This window comes from Pyrgilauda ruficollis, unplaced genomic scaffold (genome assembly GCF_017590135.1).
Source record: "Pyrgilauda ruficollis isolate IOZ18807 unplaced genomic scaffold, ASM1759013v1 scaffold13, whole genome shotgun sequence".
In the NCBI taxonomy this organism is placed as follows: Eukaryota; Metazoa; Chordata; class Aves; order Passeriformes; family Passeridae; genus Pyrgilauda; species Pyrgilauda ruficollis.
The window spans coordinates 6,257,622-6,283,834 of NW_024511432.1; the positions used below are offsets into that span (position 1 = coordinate 6,257,622).

The 26,213-nt window shown below is 41.1% G+C and overlaps 1 protein-coding gene across 1 annotated transcript in view; it reads right to left on the minus strand.

The window, feature by feature from the left end:
- GLG1 (golgi glycoprotein 1) overlaps window positions 1-26,213 on the minus strand; it is an 83,523-nt gene that overhangs the window by 39,197 nt on the left and 18,113 nt on the right. Inside the window, exons 2-3 of the mRNA XM_041458593.1 lie at window positions 5,871-5,903; window positions 3,096-3,182 (exon numbers count right to left, since the gene is read on the minus strand). Of these exons, the coding sequence (XP_041314527.1) occupies window positions 3,096-3,182; window positions 5,871-5,903 (120 nt within the window). The remainder of the gene's footprint in view (window positions 1-3,095; window positions 3,183-5,870; window positions 5,904-26,213) is intronic.

Genomic DNA, 26,213 nt, shown 5'->3' on the forward strand with positions numbered 1-26,213 from the left:
ATCATACTTAGACCCCCATTAGCCACCTGACCTCGTACAATGTAAGATTTTGGCCAGAAGTGAGATTGATTCAAAAGTCAACACTATTTATGGAACTGTTTATAACTTGCTAAGAGATGAAAAATACTATAAAGGAAAATTCTCATCAAATTCTTTTCTTAGAGGCTCTTGCATGAACTGATTGTTGGTACTAAAACCATTTTACTCAGTGGTCTAAAGAAAGTAAAAATCACAGCTAACCAAAGCTGAAAGCTGTGCGGGGATTGAAAAAGCAGCGTACAAGAACAGACAGGTCCCCAATATAAATCACAGCCTGCACTGCTCAGGGAAGCAGGCAGGCCAAACCCACCACCTCTGGAAGTAAAAGATGCAGGCAGTTTTGACAGTGTCTTTCCAAAAGAAGGGGAAAACATGGTTACTTATCAGTTAAGGATGGTCCCAGGAGAAATCATTCGATAGGAGCAGTGCAATGCCTCGCTCCAAGGAGCACTGAGACTACACAACTCTTTAACCCTGGCAAGCCCACACTGAAATACTTGCCCAGTCCTGGTGGCCTCTGCTCAGGAGCGTGCTGAAAACTGCAGTCATAACGCTGCAGAAAGAACCCCTGGCAGGCAGACACTAAAGTTCAGTGCTGACAGGTTTGCAAGGAATAGATACATGGGCTGACTTGATTGCATCAAAGATTTGTCCCTGTAAAATACTGAAGGGCTCATCAATCTCAAGGAAGATCTTTGGCAATCAATAATTCTGGCAGTTTCAGATAACAAGCAAGGGCAGTGCTAAGGGAACAGGCAGGAAACCATTTTATCAGTGCTCAAATACCAAGTTGGAATATTTATATAGGAAATTTTAAAAAATGGAGAGCTGTCTCTAGGAAGATATATTCTAATTCAAACAAGAATAACTCAGGGCACCCTATGACAGACTCACACAGGTCAGACTAGATGACTAAAACAGATCTCTGTCTCAGCTTATGAGGCCATTACTTTCTGTGTGACAAATAAAACATTCAACATTTTAAACATCATTATTTGAAGACAGATGTGGGCTGGTGAAACAGTTTATATTTAATCTAAATAGCTACTAGCAAAACAGTTACTAGAGTCAATGTAATTGTTACAGATAAGGTGTAAAATACATTTTAAAGTGAAAACACATAGGATCCTTGCAGGGTGAACAGGACAGAGTCGAGCAAGTGCTCTCTGAGAAAGCTGCATCTTTGGTTTGGCCCTACTTCAGCTCCACTACTATGAGCCAAACCAGCACACAACAGCAACATGCTGTTTTTGGAAGAGCCTGGCTTTGGAAACAGCCCCAGAGCTCCATGGCCTGAGCCACTGAACTGCAGAAAATACCAAGAGAACATGTTATTGCCAGGCCACTTCTAAAGCAACCACTGTTATCTGGTAGCCAACTATAATTCTAGGTTAAAGCTCTTGCCAGAACTTATAAAAGCCACAACAGCTGAGAACAAAATAAATTGGAATTTTAAACTGTATTTAGCTGATAAAATTAAAGGTGCACTTTCAGAACATACCCATACCCAGCTGGGTCATTCACCATTTCCCAAATGCCTTTTTCTAAGAACTGCCCTTCTAGCTGTATTTTGTTCTTAGTGCAAAGCAATACTTTAAACAGAACTCCTTCACTCAAAAAGTCACCTATACATGTTAGTGGCAATTTAAGGAAAATATGAACAGGTTAATATTGTATGGGAGGAGTATATGCCCAGTATATATCTGTTTTAAAGAGTTTTGTAGAAGTACCTTTAAAAAATATTAGAGGAATGGTTTATGCACCTGCCTCAGTATTAAACACCAGAAGATCAAACATGAGATTGTTCCTTATCTAACATTCTTCTTTAACTAAAAAACACTCACCAAATGGCAAAATTCTGAAATTATGTATACTCTTCCCACTGTTTTTAAATGTAATATCCCAGATTCACAGGGCATCGTTTACAGCATTGCCAGACTGCCACTGCATGAAAATGGTAATTAACAGACTATTAAAAGAGCATTTTCAAGAATGCCTTGTTGTAAAAATTCTGCAGCAGCCATATGACAAAAACCAGAAAAACATGATCCTTTCTATGATCGAAAAAAGTGGGATTCAACAGATTTGGCAGTGTTTGCTTTTGAGAGGTACCAAACTCCAGCTACAACACAATCCTTTGATGCAAGCTGTCCTCCACTTTTGATCTTCTGGCCTTTTTCTAATAAGTATTTTTTTGATCTCCCCTTACACCAAACAACTTACACTAGAGCAGAATAAATGTTTTTTTAAAATGCAAGTTTATGGCTAGGTCACATTACATTGGTGGATATACAAACCATGGTTTTGAGAGCATGGCTTAGTGACTGAATTAAGTCAGCTGAAGCCTGCACAGCTGCAGAGAGCCTTGCTTCCACTGTTTCTCTGAAGTCTAGCTGAAAACCACCACAAACAGGGAAAGAGATCTCAGCTCAGCTAGCTCCTGCATAAGCTCACAGCCTCAAGAGCTTGAGCACAAGGAAAGAAATGATAGATCAAGTCATCTCTGAAGCTGTACCGAGGTGAGTGGATGCCTGAGACACAGAGCACAAACTCCTAGCACAACCTAAAAAAGTTCCTAACATGGTCTCCTTGGAGTAACCACCATTTAAAACTTGGAAAAACCCCTCAAGCTGATCATCATTTGATGTCTGCGTGCTTACCCCTTCTGCTAGCAAGACACAGTCCAAAACCAGCCTTATGTTAAATTTAGCAGAAGCCCTGCTCCAACAACACTCTTACAAATGTCAAACATATGATAAAGAGGGGACAAATCCAATTCACAAGCGATTTCTGACAAAAGGTCTGATAGGAGCTGGTGGGTTGCTAGTTCAGCATTTCTTTCTCCCATCCCTTTGCCTGGTACCACTAAGGTACCTGGCTTCTTCAGCAAGGAGGATGAATTAATTACAGGTACAAATTTGGTATATGATATTAGAGCTTTCCCAAGTCATTATTCACACATTAATTCGCTATTAATTAGTGAATTAGCTATTAATTCACAAAGAAACAGAAAAGCCTCAATGCCACAAAAGCAGCCATGCCTTCCCCCAGCTTACCTCAGCAATAGTGGACTTGCAGACTTCTCTGGCCACAGATTCAAACTTTGGATCTGTAGTCAGGTTCAGCTTGTAGTTCCATAAGAGCTACAGAGAAAGCAGAAAGGGAGTTTAAGAGTTTTCCATGGAGAATAACAAATATTTTGCTTCAGAAAACAATGAAACATCATTTATACCCGATCTCTATCATCATCCTTCTACAGTGAACTGATCAATAATAAGTCTCCCTGACAACATTTTGTCCCTTCATTTCTGCAATAATTTTCTCATACTGAACAAATTCAGGCTGTCAGAAATCTCTGCAAGGTCATGAGCTGACTCACTAAAAGCAAAGATAACAAATTAAGAATAATTCATAACTGAGAGGATAAAACAATGAAAGGTTTAACTTGCTACCTGCTGCATACTTAGCAACACCTTTAGCCCACCACACCTTTGTGTGCCATGGTGTGTCTGATGGAAGTGAACTGAACAAATTAAATCCTCAATATGACAGATGTCATGCTGAAAACCTCATAAAAACCTGGCAAAAAAAGGCAGGAGACAAAGCAGCTTGATCCTTCTGTGAGGGTTATGACCAGACAACTTTTTGGATGCAGACATATTTCAAATCTACAGGAGGTTCACTCTTGCAAAGCAAAACAATACATTAGAACTTAAGACTGCAAAAATGCCTCTGAAAGGACGACTGTTCTTCCAGGAGCCAGCAATGAGCTCATGAAGGAGCCTCAATGCACAGGATCATTGTACAAAAATCAGTCTTGGGCAAGTCACACCCTGTAGATACATACACACATCCCAGATGTCCTCCTGAGGCACCATAAAGTAAAAATACAGGGTAGGGTCATGAAACTTCAACACATTAATAGCTGAAGCATTGCCTGATTGCTCTATTAGATCATCTGTTTTTCCAGGAACTTAAGTTGCATTTAAACATTTTTCATTAACTTAAAGATTAAGAAGTTGTAAAAATTCATTTTAAAAACTCTGCCTTCATGATAAATTAATATCAAAAAGATAAAATTTGGTCAAACTTTTACATTTCAATTGTACACAAAACAGTGGGAAAACAATCACATGCTCTACACAAGTTTTACACCCACTCCAGAAAGGTGAAAGCACGGAGAGAGAACCAAAATCAGAATCAGCATAACTGCACCACCTTCCACACCTCTTATGGTTTTGGAGCTGTGGAAAGTTAAAAAAGGAGGTGATGGTAAACCAGGGTGTTACAGATGGAGTAAATTGTAAACATGAGGTTTAGTAGGTAAAAATGAATGAACGGGGAACCTGTCCTTGCAAAGAGCACTGTAGGTCTCTCCCAGACAGAACTGGAAGTACAAGAATGAGGACACAAGATGAGAATACATCTCTGCATTTGTACTCTCACATTTTGGAGAGTCTCAAAATGTGATGCTCTCCAAATGAACCTTCCCACGAACAGAAAGAAGGTTAAACTTGCAGCTTAGAACTCCTGATTTTAGCACTAGGCTGTATTTTCCAGGGGATGATCAGCAATTGTACTGCAGAGAGAGGCAAAGAAAACATTTGGACAAGAGACAATCTCTCTGTGGTCTAGTTTTTTATCACCTCCCTTAAATTTCCACCTGAGAAAATGAGACTTAGCCTACAGTTCCTATTTGTGAATGGCTTCCACAATCCACATCCACACAACATTTGAAGCAGAGATGCCATCACTTAATCTAGCAAAAGAAAGATCCAACTTTGACTTCTAAAATTCTCAATTTCTTCTTCATTCAGGTAATTTTAGCCGGCACATTTAAATGTCAGGCAGATACATTTTAATTACTGGAGTTTTCTCTTTTTCAAAAAGACTTAAACAGAAACATGTTGTGCCCTTCATCTGATCCAACCCTGCACAACAGAGAATTACAGCTGCCAACGAAGTCAGGCAGTGCTAAAGGTTAATTTATAAACACAGTTGGAAATTACTGGTTGTACAGCATGACTGGGCTTCATCTCTGGAATATATCTTCCAATAATAAAACAAAATACATGCTTCTCCAGCATCCAAAATCAAGACTGTCACTGAGGCATGCACTTGTCTGTCTGTGTTCAGGGCTAACCAAGCAATTAAGGATCTTGATATGGTGTACACTGCCAGAATAGAAACGAGAAAAACCAAAAGAAACCTAATACCAACCTCAGCAATGAATTTTATCTTTTTTTTTTGAGAGTCTTGGGATTTGAAGTGTCAGCTTGACAGCTCAAAAACTGGCTAATAGTTTGCTCACTGTTAAACACAGTACTGAGAGGAAATCTGTTCTAAAACCAGCCAAGTGTCTCAAACTGCCTCTAAATATCACACCCCCACAGCATTTTCCAACTAGTCTAAGAATTTAGCAGCTGTGAAAGTAATACAGAAGGTGTCAACAGCTGAAATTAAGAGTTTAAATTCAGTACTGCTCACATCTTTCCTAAAAGGAGCACATCACATTGCTCCCAGTAACTCACGGGATCCACCCCCCAATTATAAAACAGGAAAGACGTCTGCTATCCTCCCCTGATACAGAAGTACAGTTTATAAAGCTCTTAAAAATGTTCCACTCTGAAGTCTCCATTAAGACCAATGTGGTTATACTGGGATAAAGAAGTCACCTTGTGTTCTTCCTTCAAAGGTCAGTACAGAAACCCAAATGTGTTGTGATTAATAGCCTTTGCAAAGTACCAAATGATGCAAAATACCTCAGGTTCACAACGGATAGGAGGTGCAAATGCCATAGCTAGAGAGTGAATAAACACAGCAATACTTACATGATTGCAGTCTGAAGAGATTTCATTATCTGGCTGAAAAGAGAAAGAAAAGGAGTGTCAATTTACTACCAATGTGATGCATTTAACAGAGAAGAGTCTAAACTTTTGAAACTAAAATACTGTCAGCTCTTTTCCACTGCAATAAACAACTTGACATAATTGACACGAAATTTTAAAATCTGAATCACAAGAGTGATGATACCTAATTACCAAAAAACGAACAGGTACCTTAGACACTACGGTGTATTAACAGAACAAAAGCACAAGAGTAGCAGCATTTATGTAGACACTACAAAAACATAATGAATGTACTGGCATCTGCCACAATTGCCCAAACTAAGAAGGCAAAAAAGCACCTGAGGGAAAGAAGTAGGAGCAGGATTTTAGAGAAAAATTAGTTTGGTGCACACAACTGAAGGAGAATGGTAGGACTTGCCCCCCTCCCCCAGACTGAAATGTTCATATGCCCCATTTGAGAAGTAACATCTTTTCTTTCAGTCGTACATAAAAGAGCTGGTTCAAAGCAGCCCCAAGATTTATACTTTCAACTGTGAGAAACTGGTGACATCCAATATTCATACATCATTTCAAAATATTCACTATATTCTCCTGGGGAGTTCCTTTGGAAAGAACTCTGAGTGCAAACCATCCCATTCTCCTTTCAGCCTGAGTAGCTCTCACAATGAAGAGTCGCTTGAAAAAAGTTAATCATACAAACTCCTATCTCCTCTCCACAGCAGAACAGCACAAAGACAGGACAAAATCACCTGGCTGTCACACCCACAGGAAAGTCAACCCTGACTCACAAAGTCTTTGCTTCTACTGATACTTAAGATGCCAGACACGCTTTAAGAGCCACAAGACACAAAACCACTCTAAGCTTAAACACATCATTGACACTAAGATGTTAGAGCTCAGGGATCTGACATCAGAGAACCAGCATTTCAGCAGTTCTGGAAGCAAGCACAGCTTTTCAGTGCAACATTTGCTGCTGCACAATCTGCTACACCAACACTTGTACCATTGGTGCTTTGGGGAACATGAATACAAGTTTATGAGGAAAAAAGCAAGCCTGGAAAACATTTCCAAGCTCTTAATTACAGCCATTATTAACTAAAGCACTTTTATTTTTCATAGCAGTAAGTGGCAGAAATCACCTCTCCGCTTTGAACATAAAAAATGGTACCTGAAGGATTACAGTAATTAATTGCAGTTTGGTCAGACTGACATGATCTAAAACTCTATCTCCCAAAGTAATTATAAATCTGAAAATTTGGATATCAACTGTTTTTAAAAGACTAGCAGATGTCTGTTAGTTATCCTCAAACTGCAGAGCTGATTCTTTCAACTGAAAAGTAAGATGCCACCCAAATTGCTTTATTTTACAGCAGCCTCTAAGACCAACACTACTGTGACTTACAAAGTGTACTTTCTTTAATTTTCGGCACTCATCCCACACCCTTCAGCAACAGATGAAGGTTTTAGACTACTTTCAAAAGCTGGGAGGCCAAGTACCCCCCACTGAAACTGCTGTCTCAGCCTTTTAGTCAAGGACAGTTTCTTTATAAAAATATATAGGCTAGCACTGGAATTCTGCTATAGAGGACAGGACTTCCTCACACATTTGCAGGCAGGAGAATTTGTAAGGGTCAGAGAGCACTCCCACAAAACTCTTCAGGGTCACTTCAATTATTTTTGCACCCTCCAACCTGGTAACCTTTGCTTCAGATCCACCAAAGATTAAACCTTTGGGGTTTTTCTGGAAAGATGAGCCCAAAAAGATAAGATACCTGTTCTCACTGACTTGAGAGGATTAAACAAGCTTTTCTTGAAATACACAACAATAAAATGTTACACATTGAAATACCAGACTTCCCTATGCTCTGTAGCAAAACTCAGCTCTGTGAAACAAAATCTAGCCTTATTCTTCTGAGAAGACCAATAAAACTTAACTAGGACCTTAACTAAGCTTTAGTACTGCATTCACTCACAGCTCAGTACTTAAACATGTAAAGTGTATTATCTAGCCAACAATCCTTTCAATATGGAACAAGATGACCCCCTGCTAGCTAAGAGCTGTGATCCTTCTTCCTTCTTATCACTTGAAGTGTTGGAGAGGTGGGTCCATGCAATGCTGACCTGCTTCTCCCTATTTCAGTGAAACAACACAAGAAAAACAATCCTTTCCATTTCTGTCTGTTAAACTGAAGGGCTGAGTTTGAGGAAAGGGAAGAAAAATACCCCAGTGCAACCAACACATGTTCTGCCTGTGGCCCTCTGTCCACAACATCCACCCAAGAAACCTTCCAAATGAGCAGTTTCAGAACTATAAGCAGTAAGAGTCATGAAAAAAAGTGAGTTTCAAATTATCACTTAGGGAAGTTGAAGAGCAAGAAAAGCTGCATTGTGTCAGTCCCATATGGTGAGCTTGTGGAACACGGATGCTCAGAAGACCCTCAGGGCAAGGGGAAGGAAGAGAGCAGCCTAGACCAGCACCACATGCTAGTCAAGGCATTTTAGGAGAGAAAGCTGATGGCAAGGACGTTCCCCTGATTAGCAAGAGAGAAGGACTCCTCATACATCTCCAAATGGAAGGATTAAAAACAGCCTTTACAGAAAATGTGCGTGCCTCTGGGCTCACAGAAGCTTTTGCTGTTTAGCAACCTCAGTGGGAATATATTGCCTCCCTTTACAGTTCTCTGAGTTCTCCAAACTCCTTCACGCACTAACACTCACATTCCAGAGTACGAACACCACTTCCTACCTCCCTGGGAAAGCAGACTTTTGAGCAAGTACCACATATAAGAAAACCTGAACAGAAAAAGCATTTTATTCCATACAACCACAAACAACAGCCACAAATCACACTGCATTAGTGTTATGAACTCCACAGAAAAATTCAAAGGTTTGTGCGAAGTCCTGTCACCACCAAACAAACTGAAGTTGTCAACACTGTTGTGTTTAAAAGTGCCTTTTCCCATCCACCAGATCTCAGCTCACTGAAGAAAACCATGGCAGTCATCCATCCTTCTCTAAATCTCTCTGCTTTGGCAACAGTATAAAACTAGGTCAAAACGATACAGCAAGGTGAGCAGCCCACCACCATGACCCAGCCCCAAAGGGCCACCAGGTGCTGGTGCTTTAGCAGCAGAAATGGACCATCATCGTGCTGGGAGCCAAAGGAACAGGAAATGGTGACTGAACCAGAGTCAGGCATCACCACCCAGTGCACAGCACACTGCTGGGGGTGCAGTTACAGCCACTCCCTCAGTGACTCGGAGCCCCTTCCAGCTGGGTATACAAAACACACTTGATTTGGTCTTACTGCATCACATCCCAAGGAAAAATAAGTCACACCATGGGATTTTGAGAGGCAAACTAAGTATCCTGATCAACTGATACAGATGAGAATGGTGAGGCTGGTTGCCCCAAGAAGCTGAGAATGACCTGTCCCTGGAAGTGCTCAAGCACAGGTTGGATGAGGCTTGGAGCAACCTGGTCTAGTAGAAGGTATCCCTTCCCACGACAGGAGGTTGAAATGAGATGACCTTTAAGGTCCCTTCCAACCCAAAATGTTCTACAGCTCTGTGAAAGTCAAGGTCTTGGGAAAACTCTGCAGGAATTGTTTTAGATCTCCAGCATTAAGATTCCTTTGCTTCCTTGCAGAAATCATGTAAATGAAAGAGTATGAAGTCAACTGCTCAAGTGCCTTAATTCCCAGAATTTAATCCCTCCTGAGAGCAGAAGATGGGATAACATCAGAAATTTTCACTATTCTTATGGGGACGATGGCAGACATTTCCAATATTCTTTTAAGGCAAGAATAATAGTTAACTTGTTGAAAAGCAAGAACCAGACATATCTCAAATACTAACTATGGATAATCTTCAGACACTGAAGACAACAAACTCTGGGCCTGCTCAGGCAAAAGCCATCGAGAACCAACATGGATCAAAACAGCAAAATAAAAAAGCAATTGGCTTATGGATGGGAAGAACCCAGTAGATGTTCTCTTCCTAAATTCAGGAAGATTGAAAAAGCCTCAAACAAGTCAATTAGTAAAAGATGTTACTGAAAGCAGTTACAATCCTATGAAAGAGAGGGTAGACAGAAGTCAGAAGCCAAACTGCAGGTGGTACCCAGCTTACTGCACTGTCACACAGTCAATTATACTACAGAGGATGGTGCACACAGACACACGGTGCAGGCAGCTCTTGTTTTGGTTTTTTCACTTTGATCTAACAAATATATTTATCACGAGGATCTGTAGAGAAATGGTAGAGTGGGCCTGCTGACCTAGAAGCATCTAAGGAGGAGGCCAGGGAGCTGATAAAGGGACAGTGGCTTCTTAGCTATGTCCCTCCCACAGATAACAGCCATCTCTTCACAGCAAACACACCCAGCCAGGACAGCAAACTCACAATAAAGTGATTCAATCCTCAGGTATCAAACTAGGTAGACTTGCTGGACACCTGGAAACAGCACAGGCCAGATGCAAGTCAGGGATCAAGGAGACATCTGGTGGAGCCACCCTCCTGCAAACGTGATCCCTTTCCAATGCAACCACTAGAAAATATTCTGCAGAAGAATTTCTGGAAACATGAGGAGATAGAGTAGTCTAGGCAAGAATCAACACAGCTTTTGTAAAAGAAAAACCACACATCACACAACCACCCATGCTTCAAACCTACTGAAACATCCTGGAGTTCTGAGCCAAGAAGCATATGGCTACAGTAAACCATTTTCACACATCCTGCAATCCTGAAAAAGTCATGTGTGATAGGAAAGTTAAAACCAGTGATAATTTAAGTTCAAAACAGATGAGAAGATGTTGTAACTTAATTATACATTTAGTAAGCAATGAAAGTTAAACTTGTTAAGCCAAGCTTGAAATACTCTCTAATGCCAGTGAACTCTTAGTACTAAAAACAAACCCCGTGTTGTCATGTCAGCAAAAACACTTTATATTTACCATCCATGCTTTGAAAAGAGCCACTTTAAAGCATGGTAACTGTGGATATATCATGCACCAAAGCTGTATGCTCCTAGCTTCCATATACTTTGCTTATTTCATATAAATAATTTTTTCCAGTTACAAACAGAGTTTAAGACTGCAATGCAGCAAATCATTTACCCAAATAATTATGTCCACATTGGTTGGGTGTTACTAGTTATGCAAATGTATTAGCCCAAGTTATACACAAACACCAAAACATACACAGAACTTTGTGCATAAAAAACAAACTATCAGCATTAGCAGCAATTTCTTTAGTCATCCAACATACACACAGCACAAGTGGCACACCACCCCAAACATCAAATTCTACTACTTCTTTAAACTGTTTTAACTGAATTCTACGTTCCACAAACTTTTCCACCTTTGCTGACATTTTTTATCCTCCAGGGGTATGACACTATTAAGGTAAGTACACTTATTCAGAAAAGATAACACAAAGCAACATCAAAAACCCCAGCACAACATGTGTGTCCTTCTGGCTCAGCAGCCACACAAAAAGGAGACAAGGATGAAGCAGGCCTTGTCCCCTAATACTTTGAGGATCCACTGTTCAGTACCTGCTTCAAACACCAAGAAAGCTCAGCAAGTCCTACTCTTTCTGTTGTAGCTTTGATAGAAGTCGAAAGTGGTTTTGCTTGTTTCACATTTGACATTAAGCAAGGTCCTCAGCAGGCTGTGTACCTTTCCTGCACAGCAGAGATTCCTCCATGGCCAAATACCAAAGGCAGGAAAAGCACAGAAAATGTTCAGGCTTTAACTCTGGTGCATCAGAAGTGACCACAGACCAAGATGAAATTTTAAGGAAACACAGATTTGTCTGACCAGGCAAGTCTCTTTGCTGGCTCTTACCAGCAAACCACTTTCTCTGAGCTGGCTGCTCCCACCCTGCAAAGCTGCAGGGTGGGTGCTCAAAGGCTACACAGCTGCTCTGTGCTGGAAGTGCCACAGCCTTCTCATACAATCTATTCTTGTCCCTGCTGCTTCTGCCTCCCTGCATAGGGGATCTAAAGCCCCTGAGCCCTCTCAGCCTTTCTCCTTTCAACACAGATCGACACATCAGAGCATATTCCAACAGTCAGCACAATCAAAGCAAATTTGCACCAGATGTTTGGTTGTTCTCTTAGTCCCCTCTCTTCCTCCTCTCAAAGGCTTTCCAAGCAGTCCCAATGAGTTGTGGAACAAGACAGACCTTGAAATTATGGGTTTGCCACCTAAGTTTGGCAGCACTGCTACCAGATATAATGTTTCCCACAACACTCCTCCACAACAGAGCTCTGCTGCTAAGCATAGCACCGACACTGAGCTGCAGATCCTGCCAGGAGGTTTCAGGATTTGCTCCTGGAAAGCTCTCTCACAATGCCAGCAAAAGCTTCAGAGACCAAAGGGCATGCAAGGATGCTAGTAGAGTCAAAAGGGAGGATGAAAGGAGAAGGGAAGGAGAGCTGTTATCCCACCAACCGAGCTGACAGGGAGACTGTTGTCTTCCTCACCCCTGTAGTTGACTCAAGCTCACTGCACCATCCAAAACTCAGCAAACCAACAGAAAACTGTTTGTCACTTTAAAGTTTTCTGCCAGGTACAGAAGGGATTATGGAAGAGTCCTCCCCGCACCACTGAGTTTACTGAGAAGCACAGTGGCATCTCCACCTGCAGCATCAAGCAGTCCACAAGCTATGCAGAGACAACTTGGCATTCAAACAGCTTTTTTGGATGGCATTCTGCCTTAATCCCACCAGAAACATCCCAGATAAACTTTATAGTATTTCAATAGAGGCAAAATCAATAGCATGAGTATTGGCAGTACTGCACTGCACCCGCTGGTGATGCAGAGGACAAATGAGCCAAGAAATGAAGGTCTCAAAAAATAATTTCAGTGCAACAGCTAATGAAGAGCTTTTATCAAACATGTTCATAATCTTTGTAAGTAAAATTCTATGACATATTCTCTATACAGAGACTCCACATCTTTTGACAGTATATACTCTATAGTACCCCAAGTTGAGCTTAACTTCATAGAAAGCTTCCAAAAAGTCACTAAGAGTTCACAAGCAATATTCAGTTTGACACAAAATAAAAGGCTGTTATACATGAGTGGTAAAGCCCAGTCTCCTAAGACTAAAACTGTGTTCTAACCATGCTTTGTTCTTCAGAGAATCGTGTTTTGGCTGCACATGGCCCAGAACCAGATAAATCCTTTGCAAACTAGCTTTGTACAGGAGCTAAGAAAACAGTGCACACCAAAAGCTCCATGTACCAAAGCAGAAAAGTGCAGGTTTCAGAGCAAACGCTGCTTACTCATCAGCCCACTCCCACAGCCCAGCGGAGGGAGTGCTGTGATGCAGGGCAAAGCCAAGAAGCACTGACATCCCCCCCTTTGGTGACAGCTCCATTACACCATCATTGCTGGAGAGCACCTCTAACCAGTACCAGGCTCTCCTGCCAAGGGCTGTTGCTTCATTCAGCAGAGTGGACAATGCTCTAAAGACTCCACCAGCCAATATTCATATTTGTCCTTGTTATTCAACATGCGGGCTCATGACTCCAATTTTCCACACTGAAAGCCATAAATTGCTCCCAAGCATCCCTCCCCAGGAGCATTTTCCTCCCCCTCTTCCAGCAAGGCACATGTGTCACATCAATCAGGCGCCCATCCTCACCAAGGCGCCACAAGCATCTCCTGCCCGTGCTCAGGGACACGAGCAGCACTGCTTTAATCCTAACCATTTACATTCATACATTCCACCTCCAAACCAAAATAAGACGAGCATCCAAACAGGTGGGAAGCAGACTCTGCTATTTTTAACTCCTGCCAGCTATTCTGTTTAGAGGCAATAAAAATCAAATGCCTCAGAGAAGCCACTTCAGCCTTAACCACAAACCACAAGAAGAACAATTTTATTTTGAAGTCTTCCCTTCTTCCTTCAGGACAGTGGTGAGAGGAACAATTACATTTAATATCACTACTTCCAAAACATGATGGATATTACATTACACATGGATGAACAGGCCTGTGTAGGTTCTTACACAACACCCAGCACTAGTCCTTGGCTGTCATGAGAACAGGACTATTTTAATCTTCTGCATGGTGTACGTCGCCCAGAATTCCCATGCAATATTCAACATCAGTTTTGTTATCTGGCAATGCCAACAAGAGGGACGGGATTTACAAGGGACCCTACATACCAGCTTTCCAGTGCTATTACACTGCAAGAGATTTCCTGAAAGTACAAAGTCTCCTGGACCCTGCCTGTGAGATGAAATGTGATGGGGAAGTCTCCCTCAAAAGCAGGAGCATCTTGAGTACAGCCAGTGCAGACACTCCTAACAGCTGGATTTGAAATATAACACTGAAATTTTCTTCAGAAGATCTGCAGGGGCCCAGCACATCACTGGCTTCTTCACTGCAGTGAGAAACAGGTGAAGAACACGAGTCCCGAGCAGGGAAACTCCCTGCTGTTAAAATAAACTGTTTCAATTCTTCTCTCACTTAAACCCTAACTACAATCACTGACTCTCTCATCCCCTGTGTCAATTTGATCACAAATTGACTATTCAAACATGAAAAAAAACCTGACAAATGCTCAATGACTAGGGCCAGCCACCACCCTTCCTCAGCAGAGCCCATCCTTTCTTTATCACAACATTCACAAGCTCACAGGAAAAGCCGTAGGTATTGCACAGCTGCTGAGAGAATCCAATGGCAACTTGAGGCTCCCCAAGGCTATGGTGACAGCAATGAAAACACTGACAGGACACGTCCCAGTGTAAGTTCATAATGACAAACATAACATGGGAGCTGAGCAGAGCCATGTCAAGTCAAAAGCCACACAAGCTCTTGAGCTGACACCACTAATAATGGCCAGAAGCCAGGATTTTAAAATACTTTAAGAGACCACCCCATGCCAGAAAAAAGCCTGACTTGCTACGTTATTCATTCTCCAATTTTTCCAAAGAAACTTCTCAGTTGAAAACTTTCTGCTTCAAAAGAAAGCAGTCCATTAAACTAAAGAGGCCAAGATAAATTCACTTAAGGAACAACACTGTGCTTGTACACAGTGGGAATAAGCAAATAAGCACAAAGGGCTAACACATATTAAGGTCTACAGCACAGTCCTCAACAGCAGCTTGCAAGCAGCACCACTCTGCAACAGAGAATCAGGACACTGCCTTAGCAGTCCAGAGGACTTCTCCAACCCTGGATGAGTTTCCCCCATGAGATCTGTCTTGCTGGATTCTCACCATCACCCGCTGAACTCAGCAGGAAAGATCTGAAGGCTATTTTTAGGGAGTCCTAGGAAGAGCACAATGCCCCGCTTCCACTTCAAGTTCTTCCCGTACAGGAAGGGCTGCCCAGGAGATGCACATCCAAAATAAACCCTGCTCCCTAGGGTACCCTGCACTTCAGAAGGCAGTTCTGAGCAGCATTTCCCATATAATAGCTGAAAACAACCTACCATCAATTTTGCAACTTACCATCCTTTATAAATAAAATTAGAAGCCACTCAACAGAAAGTTCTGAAACGCTCTTTAAGGCAGTGTCCATCCTGTTGTACCCACAATTTAACAGCTCTAGTTACCATTTTTGCCATTGGCCTCAGTAAAATGAATTTTAGATACATGTATTCTGGATCAGACAAAAAAACACTGGTGAGGACAAGCCAACTGAAGCCTTAGTCATAGAGAGGTACCTACCACCTGCCTAGGACCAAGAAACAGAAGAAATTCAAGGAAGCACAAGCAACCAGAATTTGAGTACTTTCTCCTTGCACTGGAGACCCAATACAACCACCAAGTCCATCTGAAGCATAGTACCATCAATCCACTAGACTGGGCAAGGTGTACCAAATTGAAAATGCATGAGGATGCTGGAGGACTGCTCTGTGACAAGAGACTCACAGGGAGTGTTTCTGCTCTTGAAGCCATAAATACACTACTTGGGAACCTGCTAACACACTTCCAGGGCAACCCTTCTTCTGCTCCGTGAGCTCATTGCCAGCTTCTGACAAATGAGTGAGCCCTTTCCACAGGTGCAGACAAAACAGATTCCCAATTACAACTGCTTCACATCAATGCCTTGAAGATGAGGCTCTGAACAGGAACTGAGAAGAGTATTTTTTCTAGTAATTAAGAAATTTTTAAAAAAATTCCTTGTTCTCAAGCCTCAAAGGTCACAATGACCAGGACAGCTAGATTGATGTATTAAGCATTTTTCCATGTAAAACAACTCTTCTGATCCAGTATTTGAATACTTTTAGTTCTACTTTAACAATATTCATCTTCTGCATTTTAATTAAGTTTCCCATTTCTATCCAAAAGCAGCTTAACACATGGAGAAGTAATTCAGTAGATAATGGCTTGCCATTTTAAAACATTATTAAAAAAGATAGAAACATTAACATGCAAGCATTTAAATAATTACAGATCATATCAATTTAGTCAGGAAACATACCAAGCTTAGCAATAAAAGCTAAGATTAGCTGCAAAATAGTATCACCAAACTAGAAAGCTCTAGAAAGATTACTAGAGTGTTCAAGCAAGACTGAAATTATTCAAATCTAAGCTTCTTGCTTATTTAAATCAATCTGCCTGGGAGCCACACAAATTGTTGTGGTAAATTGATTTCCCTAGTGTCTGGTTCTCCTTTCGCAGGAGCCATGACAAGAAAAAGACCAGAAAGACAAGATGAAACCAGCTGATTCACAACATCATTAGGCATTCTGCATTCAAACAGATTATACATCACAACATTAGACCAAGTTATAAATGTCTTGGCGAGAGAAGGCAGCCAGGCTCAGTGACTCACAGCAGGGCTGCCAGGTGCAGTGCTCAGTCACAGACTTCAGCACCAGCACCAAACCAGAAATCCCATTTTTCTTCTTGGAGACTCCAGCAGTGCCACATGGCTAATGCACTTTATTTTACTTTACTACCCCATTTCTGCTATACTTCAGCAATACACACCTAGATTTTATCTAAAACAATTTTCAGCCAACCTGCTGTGCTAATGCCTTTACTGACGTGAAAAATATGGTAGTGCTTCACTCCTTCTTGGCCAAAAGGTAGAACATGCCACTCAAAAGGAGTCTTACTGAAACTTAAATAAATGCTTATAGCATTTACCTAAAGAATTGTGCTACTATAAATGGCAGCTTGTTTCGAAGACGGACAGAGAAGCAAGATTTAAAAAAAAAAAAGAAAAACCCTCAAGTGGACCACTGCAGTTTCCAAGATTCAACCACTGCTCCAAGATAACCTTTCCTTCACCAAGAAAAGCCATTTGAGCTTTTTTTTCAGGATGAAGTTTTTGTGCACACCTAATGAAAGCTATTGCTGTGTGTTCATTTCCCACAGGGGAGACACATTTCATACGAAAAGAGTTATCCAGAAACATTTACTATACACATCTGCACCAATAAGGAAATGAGTCATCAACCCACTGGCAGGCCTGATTCATAGCACATAGCACACTTTGGCTGTTTAGGAATCTGTGTATGGAATACAGGGGAAAGGCAGATGCAATCCACGAGTGATTTAAAGAGACTGCTTTTGAAATGCCAACTAAATGTATTTTTTCCCACCTTTGCTTGAGTATAATTTGCTCAAAGGCACAGGACTAGCATGGTGCTGTACACAGCCACAGAACTTTTCACCTGGATAAATCATAATATTTTCTTTATATAACTAGAAGAAAAGCAAACCCTGGATAAATTTGCTTTGATTTTGTTCAACAGAAAAATGAAGATGAATAAGTCTTCACAGCCAGTGCTAAGACTGGTCCATGGGATTAGTAACGAAGTACCAAATAAAAATTCTGCTTGCCTTCAGAATACGCAAACGCCCTGTTGGCAGGACCAAACCAAGTACCTCTCTTCATTTCACTACATAAAGGATAAAAATAAAGAAAATTGTACATAAATCTTCTTATTTGAAGCTCTGCAGTTTTTCACAAAGTTAGTTGCACGTTTAAGTTGCTAACCTTTTACCCAGAAGAAGCGCAGAGCACTGAGCTGCAGCACACTTCTCCATAGGTACTGGTCTACTCTGCCATAGAAGCTTGGCTTTAAATGTATTTTGTGGTTTTGAGAGCTCCTTTCCAAAAAGCACTAGGGTTTTTGAGCTTGAACTGCTCAACTCAATAGTTAGATAGAGCCATAAAACCAAGCACTTTGCTTGAAAATTCTGAACTGTAATGGTAATTCAAGGGATTTAAAATGATACCATGGTAAGCAGCCAGGTCAATATCAGTTCCCCTCAAGCCAAAGAAATTATAGCTGACTAGCTTTGCACAGATGAGCAATTAAAAAAAAAAATAAAAAAAAAAAAAAAAAGGAAAAAGAGCGCCACATTTGATGCTGGATTTTAGAAGTGAGCTTCAAGAGCTTTCTGGAAAGCAACATTAGTAGAAAAATGTCTTACCAGGATGCAGGAGAGCCAGACACCTGCCTGCAAATCCTCCCAATTACTGTTTCCATAACTCCTACTTAAAAAGCTATGAATAAAGACAAGCTGCAATTAAAAAGACTGAGCACACCTACAGCTTTTCTGCTAATAACGATAGAAAGAAAATAATGGGGGAGAGAGGCAGAGGGGAGAACAGCAATAAGCTCATCACTGCCACAGCTCTGTACCAACACAAGGCACAACGCTCTGCACAGGACCACCACCAACATCACTGCTGAACAATTCTCACCTGTCAAAACACAGGAATTAAATCAACAATTCAACTGCTCTAGAAACAGCTGGTTATTCTTTCTCACCATTATTCCTGACAAACAATAAAATCAATTACACAGCTCAGGAATAAAGACCTAAAATCTGGAGCAGGCTAGAAGGGCTGCAGATGAGTTCTCAGGCAGTACTGTGCTGTCCTCTTGCTATAACAGAATTTCCTATTCTGTCCAAAAGAAAACTTCAAAGTTTAAGCAGTCAGTCAGCAATAATTAATACTCAATACTATTAAAACACTTCATTCTAGTCTCTGGCCAATGGTGATGGCTTCAACAGTCACAAACTATTAAACTACTTGAAGATACACACTCAAGCAAGGCACAGAACTTGTGAAGCGTGGTGGTGGCTGAAGAAATAAACACGGCTGCAAATGTCCGGTCTCTAAAGGCAGAGAAATGCCCAACAGGCAATACCGAGTTTTCAGGATTAGTTCCAGTAAGTTGATGGTAAAGCTCAGACAATCCTCACTGAAGAACTCCATAATGTGGGAAAATTATTTTGTCCTAACCAATGAGCAAAATAAAGATGTTTCCCCAACAGATAATACTTGAGAATGCGACTTAAAGAATTTGATATGCTCTTATCCAAGTGGCACACAGAGCTGATGTGGTTTGCACCTCCACAAAAAGGCAGTGGCATACTTCTGGGGACATTCAGGGGAAGAGGCAACAGCACTACTCTCGGGTAAGCAGTTTTCCACCCCATGTGAGCCTTCCAATCCCTTGCATGCAGATTCCTATCTGCATGATAAGAAGAACTTGTTGGGACAGCACAACTTTCAGAGCAAGGTGAGATCTGAATGCCGTGAGCACAGGCATTCAACCAAAACATTGCAACCAAAACCACCTGCTTTGGTCTCCTGAGATGTCTTTAAATAGCCTTGAGGAGTTCTTGTTCAGGGTGAGAAACAAATCCGATGCCTGGAAAACCTTGTCAATCTCCATGCAAACGTAAAATAAAACTTTAAAATGTACCCATCAGATTATTAATTTATCTCTGCATTTTAGGATCATCACACAATACAGAGTAGATGATGGACATACAATTGCTCCAAGGCAGTTTTTAAGGAGAGATAAACCCCAGAACACCAGAGGTATGACATTTATCAAATAGATCTCCTTCAAAAAGAAGTCAGATATTTCCAAATGATATCAAGAAGTAGAAGCATGCCTGATAAATGTGTATGAAGAAAGAATACCTGGCACAACAAGAACAGATACTACCTCTTAGTAGACACTTATGATTTTACTTTTACATTTTTAGTGAAAATTAATCTAAGCAAAATATATACTAAAAGTGAGCATTCAACAGTGCAATGGAATCACTTGGGTAAGAATTCCAATGGGACACAACAAGAGTTTGAGGCATCTAAAAAAAAACAAGAGCAGATGGAGAAGGAATTCAAGAGCAAAATCTTCTACAGCACCTATTCAGCATTCAGAGACAGCCCCTTAGGGGTTTTCCAATCCTCCAATAATTAGAAAGTTATCACACAAAATCTTATACAAACTCCCTTTGAACTCAGATGGCACAATAAGGAAGAGAGATGACTTTACACAGTGAGAGCAAGATCATAGAATCATGGAATAGTCTAGGCTTGTAAAGGTCATTTAAAGATTTTTCCTTTCCTTTGTATGCATTTTTATCAGCTACATTTTAAAATATGCAGCTCCTGGTGAGTGCCAGGCTTGGCATCAACACGCGTGGTTCAGTGCTCTTTGCCCAGACTACAGCACATAGCAATACATTACCTCCATCCTCTTTGCCCTCCAAAACAAGAAGCAAGGACAGAAAAGCCTTACAGCAAATTAAGAACTGCCATGATCAGACAATTTTCATTTAATCACAACCCAGGCATTCCAAAAGTAACATTTTCAGGCTTCCTGAAGCCTGCAAAATTGAATTTAGGAGATTCAGGTTTACATTTCTGACTATCACGTAGCATCTACCAGATTACCTGAGGCAACCAGATTAACAAGGATATTTTTATAATGGATAATCTAAGAAATTACCAAACCAGCCTAAACACAGAGGTCAAGAAGACAATACTGTGAAATAACTTTAATTTTCATCTATTTATGCACAAGAATTTTTTTTTTCCCAGACAAACCTCAAAACAATTAAATTCACTATAAAACACTCAAGAGTATTACACAACCAAGGTGGTACAATTGCTTGGCAGAGCACTTGACAAGCCCATCATCTTCACACCTCTCAAGCTGCTGAAGCACTGACATCCCACTGTCACCCACATTTGGCAAGCAGCAGCAGAAGGTTCACAATGCACAGAGGTGCAATACAATTAAATGTCCATCTAACCCTGTCCAGTGGTACAGAGCTTTCCACTGCATCTGTGTTACAAAGCAAAAGGTCTCTGGTGCTTTACACGTAAAGTGAAGTCTGTCAGAACTCAGGAAACAACTGAATAGTTGGTGAATTATAACATGAAGCAGTTGGTGAGGGAGGATCAAAAATATCCTCAAACCACTCTCCTTACTTATCCTTACAAACTTCTGTAAGGAGTTTTCTGCTGGTTTCCTGCTTTCCACCGAGATGATTTCACACACAACAGCTGCCAGGGTGAGTGCTGCTGGGGGAAAGGATGGCACAGGGTAAGTGCAGTATTAAGGTGGATCATCCTGAGCCACCATGAACCTGTTCCTTCAAAAACAATCCCCAGGCCCAGCTCAACCTGAAAGCAGGCTAGAATCTAGGAAGAAAAATCTCTTTATTATCTCAAGTCCTGGAAGCAGCTCTTACCCTAAGAAATCAAAGATCACAAACCTGAGAGGAAATTACAGTTACAGGCTGACAAAACAGCTTGTCTGACTCTAAACAGAGTAATATTTATAAATAAATAAAAAAAAGGAGGCCCAGAGTGCCAAAGTGACTGCCAATTCTTCAGGCAAATTGGATGAGAAATGAGAGTGAATTGTGGATTAATGTGTTTCAGGACTTATTCTGAAGTCTTCACTGCTCTGCACACACCTTCCTGTGCTAAATGTACTGCGTGGCCAAAAAGCTGATTTGTTCCTCATCAGTTATATTTATCATTACATTTTAGGGCACAAGACTTTCAAACCCAACATTTTGCAGGCAACCACCAAATTCTCAGAAACATGCAACAACCACAAGGGAGGCCCTTACACCAAATCCAACTTAAATCACTGCCAGAAAGGCTGTTCTGCTCTGACTAAGCTCCCAGGCCTGTTACCACAAGCACTAGATCTGTAGTTTCCCACAGATTCACACATTTGCAAGTAATTTAAGATATCTGAAGATTCAGCTCATTGCAACTTGCAAAGCTGCTTCTCTGAGAACAAGCAATGCTACCCTGTTGCAGAAACTATAGTCCTACTTCCTCAAGCAACCAGCTGCTACTGCACAAAAAGACAACTGCTGACGGAAAATCAAGCTGCTCCACTTGTTCTTGCAACACAAAACTGGGAAGATAAAGAATAATTGAAACATATCTTTTTCTCTCATGCTTTCCAGTGATCTGTCCTTCACTGACTCCAGGCCTCCCATTCCTAGTGAAGTGCTGAACAAGGATAACCTGATGAACATGCAACCAGCAGTCGGCAAATGAGAGCTCTGCAACTCCATAAATAAAAAACGCTTCTGGAAACCAAGATTAATTGTGGCTTGTTTTTAGGAAAGGGGGAGGTGGATGCAAGATGCTTTGCCTGGTCTAAGGGGAAACTAGCTGTTACTTTTAACTCAGCAAGCTACCACAAGTACTCAGTTCAACTTCAGAACTGGAGGACAAGATTCAGCATGGAATTATCACACACCTGGAATAGGAAATTTCCCTACAAAAACAATTGCACAGACCTGGCACTAAGTTTGCTGACTTTTTGGAGTAAGACACCCTCTAAAACACCCAGGTAGTTTCCCACACATTTCTGGAAGCCTGCCTCCTTTGATGACTGTGCAGCAGGAAACTTTGTCAGGACAAGCAAGATCCTACTAATGCAGGTGGGGCTCACCACTGGAAGCCAGTTCTTACTGCCCTCTGAGATAAGCAAATCGGAGTTAATCCATCAATTATTCGAACTGAAGACTTGATCCCTCTTCCTCATCTTCTATTTAAAGTTTCAGTGGAAGCAGGATTAGCAGAGTGAGGCTTTGCACTGTAAAGACAGGAGAGCCAGAAAAGGTGTGTGGTGTTCAGAGCAGCACCACAGTGCAAAGTGCCGACAGGCAGTGTGCTGAAATGCTTTAATGTAGTTTCCCACACATTTCTGGAAGCCTGCCTCCTTTGATGACTGTGCAGCAGGAAACTTTGTCAGGACAAGCAAGATCCTACTAATGCAGGTGGGGCTCACCACTGGAAGCCAGTTCTTACTGCCCTCTGAGATAAGCAAATCGGAGTTAATCCATCAATTATTCGAACTGAAGACTTGATCCCTCTTCCTCATCTTCTATTTAAAGTTTCAGTGGAAGCAGGATTAGCAGAGTGAGGCTTTGCACTGTAAAGACAGGAGAGCCAGAAAAGGTGTGTGGTGTTCAGGCTTTACAGAGCAGCACCACAGTGCAATGCTGAAATGCTTTAACTCTTCTCAGGCAGATTTATAGCATCTCCTAAAAAACAAAGTACAGTCTAAGCAAGAACACCCCTGAATCAAAAAGTAATTCATGCTGTTTTTTTCAAAAGTCTTTCTTTTTACTTCCGCTCATTAACAGCCTCCATGCTAATCTGAGCTACATTTTTTTTACAAAAGTGATTTTGTTACTACTTTGCCCCACCTTGATAGTACAAAATTTCTGACAGATTCACTTCCAGACACCTCTACTGGTGCAGTTTAGGGATACTTGGGATGGGGCAGATTAGGACTGACTACACACACTCCCACTGTTTCTGCCAGAGCCAGCTCACAAGAAATAGGATAACAACCTGCTTTGGGAGAATTCAGACAGCTGAGTCTGCAAACAAAACATTTGTTAACTCTTTGAACTGACTTACACAACTAAAAGTGATTTTTCCTCCACTTAAAAATAGACCAAATTCTGTTGACAGTCTCTTACAAAGCTTAAGTTTTAGCTGCATTTTGATAAAAAAGGGGTTTTAAGCACTTTTTTGCTTCATTTTTCCACTTGAAATTTGCCCAGTTTGCGCAAAAGGTTTCTCTCAACTGCCAGCACTAGAAACAAGCTGTGATGCAAAAATCAAGTGGAGTTTTATTGTACCTTATACAGCTTGTGCCAAATGTGTTACTAAATCAGCTGTTAGAATCATTGGTAGCAGGTAATGTTGTCACAAAAATGCTGAAGAGGAAAAATAAGATGTCTTGCAGCATGAAAATAACAGATGCTTCAAGGAGAAATGTACAACCCTTCTTTTGACCAGACCTTTACTAAATTAATCATCTCTACCTGTTAGATCAAAGTCACTTTCTAAATATAAAATCATACAGCTGCATTTAATGAAAACCCAAATTTAAGTGATGACAAGCACTAATAAATATGCTAATTTCTTCATTTAGTTGGCACTTGTAACACTAGTACAAAGAAGTAAGTTATTTCATTAAACACTGCAGTTCCTCTGGGGAAGTAACTGAAGTAGCTCATCGTGACTGTTTTCAGACAGCCCGTTTTGGTGAACCAGGGCTGGAAGTACACTCAAACGACTCCCTGCGTGAGGCAATAAGCATCGGCATCACAAAATTAAAACCTGTTCTCTTTAAAGTGAGACAAAGGAGCCGTCTGACAGCAGGTTGCCGTAGCTTTCTCCAGAGGGAACCGCTCTGCAGGCAGCAGCAAACACAAGGCAGACAGACAGTGCTGGAGCTTTAACAGATGCCGGGGATTTCCCAGCCTAACGCATATTAGCACTTTGTATTTGCAATCCTGATTTCCAGCACCAAGCAGTTAATTTGCATGCTAATTAGAAACAGGTCACCAGAAAATTGCACCAGACAACCTTTCTGTACTGACTGGAAAGGACAATGACACATTTACATAAAGTCTATATCCTTCTTTTAAGGACATTTTCCCATCCAGAAGTTTACAGTATATCAGGGTGCTCCTTTCATTGACTGAGCATGCATTTCAATACATGCTTATCTCAGATCTGGAAAAACTAAAACTGGTTTAATATCAGACATCTTATGAGACAAACAAAACAAATATGCAAGTCTGTGCAATGCTAGAGAAAATAATGGTAAATTAGTCTAACCAGAAAGCCTCCTTTTACCACAGTACAAAATTAAACAGAGTAAGCCTGAAAGAAAAGCATTGTTAGAGTATGCCAGAGAGAAAGCTTAGCAACTGGTTAGGCCTGTGCAGCTCTCAAGTCTGCACGTTCATCCAGTTCTGCTCAGCAGTCGCATTCACTGGCAGTGACAGGATTAAGAAGACAGGAAGCAGCAAGGAAAGAAGGTGTTATGGACATTTAACTTCCTGGAAACACACTCTACAGCATCCTCTCTCTTTGAACCTTCTTTTATATGCTAATACTTAGAGTATTATGCTTAAATCAAATGCCCCTTCAGCTTAGTTGTAGAGGTGTTATGTTGCCAAGCCTAATAAAACTGAATTACGGCTGCTGTTTGTCATACATTAGACTCACTGGCACCTCAGCTTCTGAGAAATCATTTCATTTGCTCCAGAACTTCCAAGACTGATCACTTGACATTATCAGACAATAACTTTCAAATTATTTCAAAACAGACAGAAATACTACTACAAGGCTCTACCTCACCTTAACATGACACTGTTATCTACAATTTTCAGGATATCCATAAGCTGATGGACTTGAATAAAGACTTCCAGATGCTGAGGTTCATGTACAACTTTTGTGCTTCTAACAGGCACTCTCGGGTGTTTAAGTCTCATCTAAGAAATCTTTCCCAGCTCTTTGCCCATTTTGCCTGTGGGGCTGCAGATGCTGCTCTGGAGACCAAACACACTGAGGCACAGCAGTTCAAACCAGGCTCTAGGATCCACTCTGCTCCAGGCTCTAGGATCCACTCTGCTCTTTACACACCCCCATCTTTGTTCATCCTGAACACCATCACCAGTGTCACTGTCTGAGGAGCTGGGCTGTTCAAGTTAAAGGTCAAAGTTTTGGGTCCAGCCTGCAACCTCCTGCTCCATCAGGAGTTCAGTTCAAAGCTTGGTCCTGCCAGCAGCTCAACTGGCTTAACTAAGCACAGCAACAAGGCGTGGCACAAGAGGTCCTCAAAAACCAGCAAAGGAAATATTGCATGCAAACACAAACTAGCTGAATGAACTAAAACTCAAAGATGTGGTCCACAATAACCTTGCAAGAGAATGTAAAGTTGCTGTGAGACTCAAGAAAATAATTTCATACCACATGAGCTGGCTGCAAGGTCCTTTGATTTTATGAAGCACCAACTTTTGAACTACTTGCAGACAACTAGCAAAGGAGTCTGCATAGAGCAACACATCCACACATGTGGTTTTAACACTGAATTAAGCATATATCTGAACACAACCATCAATATAACAACCTGTGGACCACCAGCTGAGTTGCCTCTTTAATAATATTTACATCAATTAATACAATTGCCAGTAGATGACCCATTAATAAAAAAAGCATTTGTTTCAACTACCTAAGAGGTTGAGGAAAAATG